This window comes from Babylonia areolata, chromosome 12, assembly GCF_041734735.1.
Source record: "Babylonia areolata isolate BAREFJ2019XMU chromosome 12, ASM4173473v1, whole genome shotgun sequence".
Classification (NCBI taxonomy): domain Eukaryota; kingdom Metazoa; phylum Mollusca; class Gastropoda; order Neogastropoda; family Buccinidae; genus Babylonia; species Babylonia areolata.
Window position 1 is genome coordinate 12,013,310 of NC_134887.1, and position 15,000 is coordinate 12,028,309.

The 15,000-nt window shown below is 40.6% G+C and overlaps 1 protein-coding gene across 2 annotated transcripts in view; it reads right to left on the reverse strand.

Annotated features, from left to right (window-relative positions):
• LOC143288392 (uncharacterized) overlaps positions 1 to 15,000 on the reverse strand; it is a 181,695-nt gene that overhangs the window by 95,142 nt on the left and 71,553 nt on the right. For both annotated transcript variants that reach the window (XM_076596803.1, XM_076596804.1), the window contains 2 exons: positions 8,797 to 8,984; positions 6,097 to 6,218 (listed from right to left, as the gene is read on the reverse strand). In XM_076596803.1, the coding sequence (XP_076452918.1) occupies positions 6,097 to 6,218; positions 8,797 to 8,984 (310 nt within the window). The remainder of the gene's footprint in view (positions 1 to 6,096; positions 6,219 to 8,796; positions 8,985 to 15,000) is intronic.

The following is a 15,000-nucleotide window of genomic DNA, read 5'->3' on the forward strand; positions in this document are numbered from 1 at the left end:
TGGATAATGTATGGTGTGCTGTGAATAGTAAGAGTGAACAATAAAATAAACCAAGGTCAACATGATCATTAATTTTGTACCTCGAAGATCGTACAGCCAACGTTTTAGATTTAGATGATGATGGTTATTTCCTCCGCGGTGTTTGAAATAAAAAGTAAAAAATAAAAAAAATTAAAAAATAAAATAAAAACACTGGGGGGTTCACAAAAAAAACAAAAAAAAAAAACAAAAAAAAAGTCAATCACCCGGTGCTTTTAACACACACACGTGCTACAAGCAGGTGGGGGGGGGGAAAAACCCATCACAGTGAGTTACTGAACTGCCACCGAAAAAAAAAAAAAAAAAAAAAAAAAAAAATCCCGTATTTCACGTGCAAAGCAAGGCAAGGCAGTCAGTCATTCAAGTCATAAAATCCTGACCTCGTGGCACTTGGTGCCTTGTGATGACCATTCTAACCCCACGAGGTTTTCCCTGGGTCGTAGTAGTAGTAGTAGCCTTCGCCTTCTTGGTGCTGCTAGCATTGGAATTCTTTCTCTTGGGCACCATCGGCCTTTGTCTGCCTGGGCTGTCGTTGTCATCTGTTGTCACCATCGACTCTGGCCGGATTATGCTTTCCCCGTCCGAGTTGACTAAGTGGTTGACTAACAAGGACACTGGAAAGTGGAGGGTGGTGGTGGTGGGGGGGTCCGGGGGGGTAGGGGGGTGGGGGGTTGGGGGGCGGGGGGGGATGGCAGGGTTGAGTGGAGGGGTGAACTGGTGTTATTACGGTTCGAATCTTCTATTCACACCCATTCGTCTATCACAAAACTGGTTGGTGATTCCGAGTGTATCCAAAGTGCAAGTACTTCCGTGCTAACTTTTTTTTTTTTTTTTTGATAGATGGAAAGCTCTTCGTAGCTCACATTGTATGAGTGATATGTATACAATCATATAAATATGCATACACGCGCGTGCACACACACACACACACACACACACACACACACACACACACACACAAGCACATGCACGCACACGCACGCACACACACACACACACACACACACACACACACACACACACACACACACACACACAAACACACACAAACACACACACACACATGTCCTCTCTTTGAAAAAAATCGACATCATATAAAATACGCAAGGAAAAAGCAAAAGAAAAAAAAAGGAAAAAAAAAAAGAAAGAAACAAAGAAAAAAAATTAACAACGGAAAACCAGTAAAACAATCCAAACCGAACCAAAACCATGCAAAATGGTAGAGAGAAAAAAAAGTGGGTAGATCAGAAAGAGAAATCATAGTACAAACAAAAAAAAAAAAGAACAATAACACATTACATAATAAAACACAAACAGACTTGAACAATAAAGAAAAAAAATACCGTCCAAATGATGACGGATCAAGGCTTTACTAAAAAACACTAATAAATTACGAGTAAAACAAAGTAAAAAAAAAAAAAAAAAAAAAGAAAAGAAACAAAATAAAACAAGTTAGATATATCACAGAAAGAAAAAAAAAAAGAAATAGAAAAAGAAAAATGACTTACAACTAGGGGAGGGAGGCAGGGGGAAAGCATTATATGCCCGACACCAAATCAATATAGAAAACCAAAAAAAATAATAATAATAATAACGAGCAAAACAAATTCAACCAAAAAATATCGCAAGACACCAAACAAGCAAAAATCACAAAAGCGCCAGTTTGAAAAAAAAAAAAAAAAAAAAAGAGTACGAAACCGCCATTTTAATCAACGAAAACCTTTTTTTTCACCCACTGAAATACCACAACAACAAAAAACACACCCTTTATTCCCAAAGAAACCGCACAAAAGCCAACTTGAAACCAAATTATAAAAAAATTTAAAAAAACAGAAACAAAAAAAAAAAGACAAATAGATTAATAAAGTTAAGGCACACCATTTTGCCAATCAAAAAAACAAAACGAAAAAACAACAACCAAAAAAAAAAAAAAAAGACAAATAGATTAATAAAGATAAGGAACACCATTTTGCCAATCAAAAAAACAAAACGAAAAAACAACCAAAAAAAAAAAAAAAAAAGACAAATAGATTAATAAAGATAAGGGACACCATTTTGCCAGTCAAAAAACAAAACCAAAAAAAAAAACATCCAAAAAAACAAAAAAGAAAAGAAACGGGAAAGAAACACGGTACAAACCGCAACCTTTAGGTCCTTTAAGAGTTGTCGTTTTACTTGGGTTCCATTTTCCTGATTGCGAAGCTGCATGAAATGGAGAAGGTGACGAAATCTATATTATATATTTATAAACCATATGACGGGGGGCGCAATAGCCGAGTGGTTAAAGCGTTGGACTTTCAATCTGAGGGTCCCGGGTTCGAATCTCCGCTCCGGTGACAGGTGCCTGGTGGAGTAAAGGGTTGCAGATTTTTTCCGATCTCCCAGCAGGTCAGCATTATGTGCAGACCTGCTTACTGCCGGAACCCCTTTCGTGTGTATACGGCAAGCAGAAGATCAAATACGCACGTTAAAGATCCTGTAATCCATGTCAGCGTTCGGTGGGTTTATGGAAACAAGAACATACCCAGCATGCACACACCCCCGAAAGCGGAGTATGGCTGCCTACATGGCGGGGTTAAAAAAAAAAATTTTTTAAACACAAAAAAACGGTCATACACGTAAAAGCCCACTCGTGTACATACGAGTCAACGTGTGAGTTGCAGCCCACGAACGTAGAAGAAGAAGGAGATAAACCATATAAATTTTGTTAAAAGTCTTTCCACTGATTGATCACAACCTCTGATTCACTTGTCGAGAGAAAGAAGAAAAAAAATCTATCTAAAATATCTCGGGGAGGGGAGTGGGGGGAGGGGGGGGGGGTACAAAATGTACTCTTTCTGTCTCCTCTTCCCAAGCCATAATAGAAGGGAGAGAAATAGAGAAGAAGAATAAGGTAAAAAAAAAAAAAAAAGAAAAGGGAAACCTTTTGAACAATTCTGTCTTGTAAAAATATTGTAGAGAAAATTATGTATATGAGCGAAGGCAAAAAAAACAAAACAAAAAAAAACATCGACCACACCACAGTCAGAAGTTGTGTTGCGTTGTGTGTTGTCTTGTGTTGTTTTGTGTTGTTTTGTGTTGTCTTGTGTTATTTTGTGTTGTTGTGTGTTGTGTTGTTTTCTGTTGTTTTGCGTTGACTTCTGTTGCCTTCTGTTGTCTTGTGTTGTTTTGTGTTGTCTTGTGTTGTCTTGTGTTGTCTTTTGTTGTCTCGTGTTGTCTTGTGTTGTTTAGTTTTGTCTTGTATTGTGTTGTTTTGTGTTGTCTTCTGTTGTCTTGTGTTGTCGTGTGTTGTCTTGTGTTGTCGTGTATTGTCTTGTATTGTTTTGTGTTGTCTTGTGTTGTTTTATGTTGCTTTGTGTTGTCTTGTGTTGTCGTGTGTTGTCTTGTTTTGTGTTGTCTTATGTTGTTTTGTGTTGTCTTGTATTGTCTTGTGTTGTGTGTTGTCTTGTGTTGTTTTGTGCTGTCTTGTGTTGTCTTGTGCTGTCTTGTGTTGTTTTGTGTTGTCGTGTGTTGTCTTGTTTTGTGTTGTCTTGTGTTGTTTTGTGTTGTCTTGTATTGTCTTGTGTTGTGTGTTGTCTTGTGTTGTTTTGTGCTGTCTTGTGTTGTTTTGTGCTGTCTTGTGTTGTTTTGTGTTGTCTTGTGCTGTCTTGTATTGTTTTGTGTTGTCTTATGTTGTCCTGTGTTGTTTTATGTTGTTTTGTGTTGTCTTGTGTTGTTTTGTGCTGTCTTGTGTTGTCTTGTGTTGTTTTGTGTTGTCTTCTGTTGTTTTGTATTGTCTTGTATTGTCTTGTGTTGTCGTGTGTTGTCTTGTGTTGTTTTGTGTTGTTTTGTGCTGTTTTGTGTTGTCTTGTGTTGTTTTGTCTTGTGTTGTCTTGTGTTGTTTTGTGTTGTCTTGTGTTGTCGTGTGTTGTCTTGTATTGTCGTGTTTTCTTGTCTTGTTTTGTGTTGTCTTGTGTTGTTTTGTGTTGCCTTAAGTTGTCTTGTGTTGTCTTGGGTTGTCTTATGTTGTCTTGCGTTGTCTGTGTTTTGTGTTGTCTGTGTTGTCTTGTGTTGTCTGTGCTGTCTTGTGTTGTTTTTGTGGTGTGTTGTCTTGTGTTGTTTTGTCTTGTGTTGTCTTGTGTTGTCTTGTGTTGTTTTGTGTTGTCTTGTGTTGTTTTGTGTTGTCTTATATGTTGTTTTGTGTTGTCTTGTGTTGTTTTGTGTTGCCTTAAGTTGTCTTGTGTTGTCTTGGGTTGTCTTATTTTGTCTTGCGTTGTCTGTGTTGTCTTGTGTTGTTTTGTGGTGTGTTGTCTTGTGTTGTTTTGTCTTGTGTTGTTTTGTGTTGTCTTGTGTTGTTTTGTGGTGTGTTGTCTTGTGTTGTGTTGTCTTGTGTTGTCTTGTGTTGTCTGTGCTGTCTTGTGTTGTCTTGTGTTGTCTGTGTTGTCTTGTGTTGTTTTGTGTTGTGTTGTCTTGTGTTGTTTTGTGTTGTCTGTATTGTCTTGTGTTGTCCTGTGTTGTCTTGTGTTGTTTTGTCTTGTGTTGTCCTGTGTTGTTTTGTGCTGTCTTGTGTTGTTTCGTGTTGTCTGTGTTGTCTTGTGTTGTCTGTGTTGTCTTGTGTTGTTTTGTATTGTCTTGTGTTGTTTTGTACGCACGCTTTGAGACCCACGTGAACATGAAAAAAAAAAAAGAAAAAAAAAAGAATCTGAAACTATGATGCATTGGGTTCAGCGGCTGCATGGCTTTGTATCACATAGCAATAGTAATCTATTTTCTTACATTTTACTGTTCTGCATTGAGGAAGAGAGAGAGCGGGAGAGAGGCAGAGAAAAGATAGGGAGAGGGGGCAGACAGACAAACAGACAGACAGACATAGAGAGAGAGAGACAGAAAGAAGGCACGCGATCTTTATAAAAAATCATTTTCAAAACCACGCAAACATTAAACCACGAAGCGCATTTCCTCGAACTCGCTCTCATTAAGAAAAAGAATTTTAAAAAAGATATATGTAGCAGCTACAACAATTTAATTCTTCGCAGAAAAAGAAGAGAAAAAAATCGTGACCCAAAAATTACCAAAACACGTAAGTATATATATATATATATATATATATATATATATATCATTCTAACAATTTCCTCTTTTGACTTGATACGTGCAGTGGCTCCCATTCATTGTCATAAATCATACAAACACAACCCACCCATATCACACGTAGTTAAAAATTGTTACGATAAGAATTTCTTCATTCCAGTATATCAATTATTTGTAATAACTTCCACACACACAACGGAACCTACGCAACTGGTAGCTTTTCCCCGTTTACTCATATTATGCAAAAACTATCTGAACCACGTATCCACCCTGCCCCTATAAAAAAAATAAAATAAAAAAGTATATTTCAAAATATTCATGAATACATAAATAGACGCCAAAGAAAGAAATCGGATATTGGAGGATCCACTGTAAAGAAGAAGAAGAAGAAGAAGAAGAAGAAAATGTATATAAAAAAAAAACGAAGTAGGAATAATACGAGAAGTAAGTACCCTTTGTAAAACATTTCTATTCTTAAAACGAAGAACGAAAACCAAGATGGAACTTTAGAAAAAAAAGAAAAGAAAAAAAATCCCCCCCCCCCGCTCCCCCCACGACCAAAAAAGAAGAAGTTAGAGGAAAGAAAGAAAGAAAGAAAAAAGAAAGCAAGAAAGAAAGGAAAAAAGAAAGCATGAAAGAAAAAAAAGAAAGCGAGAAAGAAAAAAAGAAAGAAAGAAAGAAAGAAAAAAGAAAGCAAGAAAGAAAGAAAGAAGAACAAGAACAAGGAAGCAGAGGGAAAATAGGTTGAAGGATCCATTGTAAAAAAAAAAAAAAATGTATATAAAGAAGAATTACAAAGGTTGGGTGAGGGGTAGGGGACCCACTGTAAACAAAAACAAACAAAAAAAAAAGAAAGAAAGAAAAAAAAAAGAAATAGAAAAATACAAAGATGGAGGAACCCCCCCAGACCCCCCCGCACCCCCTCTCCTCCCGCCCCCCCTCCACACACACACACACACACACACACACACACACACAGAGACTTACCACTCATCACGTCCTCATCCTCAGAGCCGGCCATATTGCTACCGGAAGTGACGCCCGGGTCACGTGACCGGCCGTCCAGAGAGGTGGGGGACCCCGGCCTTCCTTCGGTGCCACTGTTGGAGCTGGGGACAATCCATATGGGGTACAACATTCGTCATTTGAAATCAGTACTAGTAGCAGCAGTAGCAGTAGTAGTAGCAGCCGCAGCGGCAGAGGTAGTAGTAATAGCAGCAGCAGCAGTGGTAGAAGTAGCAGCAGTTGTTGTAGTAGCTGCAGCACCAGCAGCAGTAGCAGTAGTAGCAGCAGCAGCAGTAGTAGTAGTAGTAGTAGCAACAACAGGAGTAGTAGTAGTAGCAGCAGCAGCAGCAGTAGTAGTAGTAGTAGCAGCAGCAGCAGTAGTAGTAGCAGCAGCAGCAGTAGCAGTAGTAGCAGCAGCAGCCGCAGCAGTAGTAGTATTAGTAGTAGCAGTAGTACATTAAGGTCCAGAAAGCAGCAGCAGCAGTAGTAGGAGTAGCAGCAGCAGCAGCAGCAACAGTAGTAGTAGCAGTAGCAGCAACAGTAGTAGTAGTAGTAGCAGCAGCAGTAGGAGGAGGAGTGTAGATAAAGTTTAAACGAATGAATGAATGAATGAATGAATAAGTACATAAATAGATCAATCAATCAATTTTTAAAAAATGCAAAACATCTCTCACAATCGGCTTTTCCGTCACCGTGCTAAGATGTCGTTTTCTATCGCTTCGGCAAATAAATGAATAAGTAAATATAGATGAAAATAAACGAATAGGCAGATAAATGAATAAATAAATAAAGCTAACACACAAAGTCCCACACAGCAGCAGCCTTCCCTGCCACTGAGTCAAGCTGTCGACAGGTTGTCTTTCGCTTCAACAAATAACTAATTAATAGATAACTAACTAAATAAACAAATGAATGATTAACCAACTAACTTAATTAAGATACAAAGCCAAACAAACACAGATTATAGATAACTAACTAAATAAACAAATGAATGATTAACCAACTAACTTAATTAAGATACAAAAACAACAACAAAAAAACCACAAGCAAACACAGATTCGATCCCTCACTGACAACCTTCCAAGATGTCGGGTCACTGAGTCAAGATGTCGGGTCACTGAGTCAAGATGTCGGGTCACTGAGTCAAGATGTCGGGTCACTGAGTCAAGATGTCGGGTCACTGAGTCAAGATGTCGGGTCACTGAGTCAAGATGTCGGGTCAATGAGTCGGATGCAGGGTCTCCTCTGATGTGTGGCCTCCTGGCGACCTAACATCGATGGTTCCCTGTGGATTGCCTTGCCGGCGCTGGGACTGAGAGAGACGAACCGTGAGTGTGTCCGTGTAAGGGGGCCTGGGGTAGAGGAGGTAGAGGAGGGGGCTCGGGGGGGGGAGTACTCGGAATGAGCGGAAACGATGCAGATGATGGGACAGCAAAGGAAAAAAAAGAAAAACAGAAAGATGTCGTTGTCTTTAATAATAATAATGGTATTTATATAGCGCTGAATCTTGTGCAGAGACAAAATCTAAGCGCTTTCACACCAGTCATTCAAACGCATGTATAACTCTGAAAACTGAAGAAACTGAAGACAAGGAAGAGGTAGGGGAGGGAGGCTATCTTGTGAAGAGGTGGGTTTCAAGGCCAGACTTGAAAGATCTAAGTGCGGAGACTTGACGTAGCAAAAGAGGAAGTTCATTCCAAATACAAGGTCCAGAGACAGAGAAAGAACGGCGTCCAACAGTGGAGTGTTTGAATCTGGGTATGGGTAAACAGAGTGGATTCGAAGCCGATCGTAGTGAGCGAGATGGAGTGTAGAGGTGAAGGCAGCCACAAAGATAGGAAGGGGCAGATTTGTGAATACATTTATAACATAGAGTGCTGATCTTATACTTTATTCTGTGTGAGACAGGGACCCAATGAAGATGTTGCAGAATAGGAGTGATGTGCTCAGATCTTTTCTTTCTTCTTTCTGAGGACGAGTCGGGCAGCAGAATTTTGCATGCGCTGAAGGGACTGAATGGATGAAGCAGGCAAACCAGACAATAGGGAGTTACAGTAGTCTAGACGAGAGAGAATGAGAGAAACGACAAGTCTAGATGTTGCGTCGGTGGACAGATATTTCCGAATGGAACTGATGCGTCGCATCAGTTGGCAGTAGCAGGATTGACATGTCTGACTGATAAAATTTTTGCATGGACAGTGTGCTGTCAAGGACAACGCCGAGGTTTCTGACTGAGCTGGAAAGAGGGATGGGATGGATGTACTACCAAGTTTGATTTTGTCAGCTTTTGTACTAAGTAGATAACTAACGAAACAAATGAATGAATCAACCAACTATCTGATTAGAATTCAAACAAAACAAAACAACACACAACCACACACACACACACACACACAACCACACACACACACACACACACACACACACACACACACACAACCACACACACACACACACACACACACACACAACCACACACAACCACACACACACACACACACACACACAACCACACACACACACACACACACACACACACAACCACACACACACACACACACACAACCACACACACACACACACACACACACACACACACACACACACACACACACACAACCACACACACACACACACACACACACACACACACACACAAAAAAAAAAAAAGATTCCCCTCACAGACGGCCTTTCCGCCACTGGGCCAGGATGTCATTGTCGGTCGCCTCCGATGACGCCAGCGAGTTCCGCCCGTCCTCCTCCGCGTCACTTCCGCCTCCGCCCGTCCGCGCCTGCGCACTGTCGGGTCGCACGTGCAGACCGGCTTTCTGGACGAAGTTGCAGAAATGGGGCGATCTCCCTCGCGTCCCCTGCACAGAGGATAATAATAATAATAATAATAATAATAATAATAATAATAATAATAATAATAATAATAATAATAATATGCAGGCTTATATAGCGCCGTACCCCCATCTCAAGTGGGGTTCACCGCGCTGTACAATAAGATATACAAATTTAAGACTAAGTGACATGAAAATATGTATAAAAGGCAAAATTTAATTTTTTAAAAAAAATGAAATAGAATTAAATAGAATAAAATAAAATAAATAAATAAATAGACATAGTCTCACATCACATTTGATAAAATGCAAATTTCAGACTATCTCACATCACGCTGGCTAAAATCTGCTTACTTCAAAAATAAATGACATATAACACATACATACATAAATACATATATATATACACATACACATGATGATGGTTGGTTCGGTTGTTTTTGGTTGGGTTGGTTGGGTCTGGGTGGTTGGTTGGGTTGTTGCTTGGGTGGGTGGTTGGGTGGATGATTGATTCGGTTCGTTCGTTGGATGGTTTTTTTGTTACATAGTGGAGATTGTTGGTTCGGCTGGTTCGTTTGTTTTGGTTTTGGGTGGTTGGGTAGGGTGGTTCGTTGTTACACAGTGGAGATGACTGGTTCGGTTCAATCATTGGGTGGTTTGTTGTTACATAGTGGAGATGGTTGGTTCGGTTCAATCATTGGGTGGTTTGTTGTTACATAGTGGAGATGGTTGGTTCGGTTCAATCATTGGGTGGTTTGTTGTTACATAGTGGAGATGTTTGGTTCGGTTCAATCATTGGGTGGTTTGTTGTTACATAGTGGAGATGGTTGGTTCGGTTCAATCATTGGGTGGTTTGTTGTTACATAGTGGAGATGGTTGGTTCGGTTCAATCATTGGGTGGTTTGTTGTTACATAGTGGAGATGGTTGGTTCGGTTCAATCATTGGGTGGTTTGTTGTTACATAGTGGAGATGGTTGGTTCGGTTCAATCATTGGGTGGTTTGTTGTTACATAGTGGAGATGATTGTTTCGGTTCAATCATTGGGTGGTATGTTGTTACATAGTGGAGATGGTTGGTTCGGTTCAATCATTGTGTGGTTAGTTGTTACATAGTGGAGATGGTTGGTTCGGTTCAATCATTGGGTGGTTTGTTGTTACATAGTGGAGATGGTTGGTTCGGTTCAATCATTGGGTGGTTTGTTGTTACATAGTGGAGATGGTTGGTTCGGTTCAATCATTGGGTGGTTTGTTGTTACATAGTGGAGATGGTTGGTTCGGTTCAGTCATTGGGTGGTTAGTTGTTACATAGTGGAGATGGTTGGTTCGGTTCAGTCATTGGGTGGTTTGTTGTTACATAGTGGAGATGGTTGGTTCGGTTCAGTCATTGGGTGGTTTGTTGTTACATAGTGGAGATGGTTGGTTCGGTTCAATCATTGGGTGGTTTGTTGTTACATAGTGGAGATGGTTGGTTCGGTTCAATCATTGGGTGGTATGTTGTTACGCAGTGGAGATGGTTTTTTTGGCTGGTTCGTTTGTTTTGGTTTTGGGTGGTTGGGTGGGTGGGTGGGTGGTTGGACTGGTTGCTTAAGTGGGTGTGTGGGTGGATGATTGTTCGGGATTCGTTCCGGCGTTGGGTGGGTTGGGTTGGGTGAGCGTCTCGGTGGGAGAGTGGATGAATGACTGATGTCGATTGTCAAACGTGATAGCGAAGTGCATTGGAACATGTGGGAGTATGCTATGTGGGTTGAAACATGTGGTTGCTATGTGGATTGAAACATGATGGTTGCTATGTGGATTGAAACATGTGGTTGCTATGTGGATTGAAACATGTGGTTGCTATGTGGATTGAAACATGTGGTTGCTATGTGGATTGAAACATGTGGCTGCAAAACGGATTGAAACATGTGGTTGCTATGTGGATTGAAACATGTGGTTGCTATGTGGATTGAAACATGTGGCTGCAAAACGGATTGAAACATGTGGTTGCTATGTGGATTGAAATATGTTATTGCTATGTGGATTGAAACATGTGGTTGCTATGTGGATTGAAACATGTGGTTGCTATGTGGATTGAAACATGTTGGCTGCTATGTGGATTGAAACATGTGGTTGCTATGTGGATTGAAACATGTGGTTGCTATGTGGATTGAAACTTGTGGTTGCTATGTGGATTGAAACATGTGGTTGCTATGTGGATTGAAACATGTGGTTGCTATGTGGATTGAAACATGTGGTTGCTATGTGGATTGAAACATGTGGTTGCTATGTGGATTGAAACATGGGGTTGCTATGTGGATTGAAACATGTGGTTGCTATGTGGATTGAAACGTGTGGTTGCTATGTGGATTGAAACATGTGGTTGCTATGTGGATTGAAACGTGTGGTTGCTATGTGGATTGAAACATGTGGCTGCAAAACGGATTGAAACATGTGGTTGCTATGTGGATTGAAACATGTGGTTGCTATGTGGATTGAAACATGTGGTTGCAAAACGGATTGAAACATGTGGTTGCTATGTGGATTGAAACATGTGGTTGCTATGTGGATTGAAACATGTGGTTGCTATGTGGATTGAAACGTGTGGTTGCTATGTGGATTGAAACATGTGGTTGCAAAACGGATTGAAACATGTGGTTGCTATGTGGATTGAAACATGTGGTTGCTATGTGGATTGAAACATGTGGTTGCTATGTGGATTGAAACTTGTGGTTGCTATGTGGATTGAAACATGTGGTTGCAAAACGGATTGAAACATGTGGTTGCTATGTGGATTTAAACATGTGGTTGCAAAACGGATTGAAACATGTGGTTGCAAAACGGATTGAAACATGTGGTTGCTATGTGGATTGAAACATGTGGTTGCTATGTGGATTCAAACATGTGGATGCAAAACGGATTGAAACAAATGGTTGCTATGTGGATTGAAACGTGTGGTTGCTATGTGAATTGTAACATGTGGTTGCTATGTGGATTGAAATATGTTGGTTGCTATGTGGATTGAAACTTGTTGGTTGCTATGTGGATTGAAACATGTGGTTGCGAAAACGGATTGAAACATGTGGTTGCTATGTGGATTGAAACTTGTGGTTGCTATGTGGATTGAAACATGTGGTTGCGAAAACGGATTGAAACATGTGGTTGCTATGTGGATTGAAACTTGTGGTTGCTGTGTGGGTTGAAACTTGTGGTTGAGAAAACGGATTGAAACATGTGGTTGCGAAAACGGATTGAAACATGTTGGTTGCTATGTGGGTTGGAACTTTGTGGTTCCTGGAATAATGAACTGAGCAGTTAGTTGGGCTGGTTGGCTGGTTGTTTGGTTGGTTTGGGCGGGATGTCTATTTGTATTTGTATTTGTATTTCTTTTTATCACAACAGATTTTTCTGAGTTAAATTCGGGCTGCTCTCCCCAGGGAGAGCGCGTCGCTACACTACAGTGCCACCCACTTTTTTTGTATTTTTTCCTGCGTGCAGTTTTATTTGTTTTTCCTATGGAAGTGGGTTTTTTTTTTTTACATAATTTTGCCAGGAACAACCCTTTTGCTGCCGTGGGTTCTTTTACGTGCACTAAGTGCATGTTGCACACGGTGGACCTCGGTTTATCGTCTCATCCGAATGACTAGCGTCCAGACCACCACTCAAGGTCTAGCGGAGGTGGAGAAAATATCGGCGGCTGAGCCGTGATTCGAACCAGCGCGCTGAGATTCTCTCGCTTCCTTGGCGGACGCGTTACCTCCAGGCCATCACTCCACTAGGCTAGTGTTACTGTGAGGGAATGGTTCATTGGCTGGTGTGTGTTGACGGGCACCCTAGCCGAATGGTTAAAGCGTTGGACTTTCAATCTGAGGGTCCCGGGTTCGAATCACGGTGACGACGCCTGGTGGGTAAAGGGTGGAGATTTTTACGATCTCCCAGGTCAACATATGTGCAGACCTGCCAGTACCTGAACCCCCTTCGTGTGTACACGCAAGCATAAGATCAAATACGCACGTTAAAGATCCTGTAATCCATGTCAGCGTTCGGTGGGTTATGGAAACAAGAACATACCCAGCATGCACACCCCAAAAAGCGGAGTATGGCTGCCTACATGGCGGGGTAAAAACGGTCATACACGTAAAAAGCCCACTCGCGTATATACGAGTGAACGTGGGAGTTGAAGCCCACGTACGCAGAAGAAAAAGAAGAAGAAGAAGAAGAAGAAGGCTGGTGTGTGGATTGAAACATTGTGCGTTGCTAGGATGGTGGTTTGTATGGTGGAATGAGGAGAGGGAGGGTGGGGGGGGGGGGGGGGGTAGAGGTGGATGTGCTTGCTGGCGGAGGGAAGGCGATTGATTTGACCGGTGTGTGAACTAAAAAAAAAAAAAAACATTGTAAGTTGCCATGATGGTATAGTAGTAGTTCTCCTCATGATTGTACGTTGTGTGTGTGTGGCAAGATTGGGTGAGGTGGTCAAAATTGTTAGAGAGTTGGTTTCTCGGCCGAGGGGATTTTTTTGTTGTTGTTTGTTTGTTTTCTTGTTTTTGTTTTTTGTTTTAGATCCCGTTTATGTTTGTTTTTGGTTGTTGTTGTTGTTGTTGTTTTTTGGGGGGGGGGCGGGGCGGGGGGTTGAGGGGGGGGGGGGGTTCTGTGTATCGCCTGAAATCATAACAGTGTGGAAAATGAACGTAGAATTAAAGATTTAATATTGTGATAAACTTAATTAAAACGCAATGCTGAGATGTCAAAAACATCGGAAACCGATTTTTGTTTTTGTTTTGTTGTTGTTGTTTGTTTTGTTGTTGTTGTTTTTTTGTTTTGTTTTGTTTTGTTTTTTGTTGTTGTTGTTTTGTTTTTGTTTTTTTGGGAGGGGGGGCGGAGTAATTTTCTAAGTATGAATGAAATGATTTAAAATTCTACTGATTCGTGAAAGCCAAATCCCCAAATTAAAGGTTGTGAACAAAACAATATCCTTTCTTTTCATGGGAATGAGTATTTCAAATTAGCGCGAACCCGTGAGAATATGGGAATACTTGCCAAAAAAATAAATAAATAAATAAATAAATTACACATAAGCAGTGATTGTCTATATCAACACAGCATGACAGTAGTTATCAGATCATTAGTCAAGAGCTGGCGATTTCTCTTCTTCTGATATTTGCTTGATGTTAAGAATGTATAACAAAATTCTTGATCACGTGTTCATTTCTAGCCAACCATTAACTGATAATGATAGTTTAGATTCGTGTTAGGTTTTTCACAACAGTTAGCTGATATAAACTGAAATCTAAGTCTATAAAGGGCAGGACTTCTTCTTCTGTTCACTCGTATGCACACGAGTGGGCTTTTACGTGTATGACCGTTTTTATCCCGCCATGTAGGCAGCCATACTCCGTTTTCGGGGGGGTGTGCATGCTGGGTATGTTCTTGTTTCCATAACCCACCGAACGCTGACATGGATTACAGGATCTTTAACGTGCGTATTTGATCTTATGCTTGCATATACACACGAAGGGGGTTCAGGCACTAAGCAGGTCTGCACATATGTTGACCTGGGAGATCGTAAAAATCTCCACCCTTTACCCCACCAGGCGCCGTCACCGTGATTCGAACCCGGGACTCTCAGATTGACAGTCCAACGCTTTAACCACTCGGCTATTGCGCCCGTCAAGGGCAGGACAACTGAGTGCAAAACAATTAAAAAAAAAATAAACAAACAAAAAATCAAAAACATATCAATCGCAATGGCATTTCTGCAAAGATGACATTTCACCACGTTCACAACTACGTTCCTTATACACAATCCAAAACCATGTAACCACAATATGTGAAATTCTGATTCGAAATCTTGTCAGCGAATACCTATATAATAACTTCATATATATTCTATTTGAATCTTAACCTAAATAAAGTTCTGCGTCACGATTTGTTTTGAATTTTCTTAAGTCCCAAACCTCTATCGCTGTGATAAATGTGAATTTATCAGATTAGTCAATCTCAGTCGACAAATCTTTGTTTGAGCATCTTCACTTTAAAAAAAAAAAGAGAGAGAGAGAGAGAGAAACAGA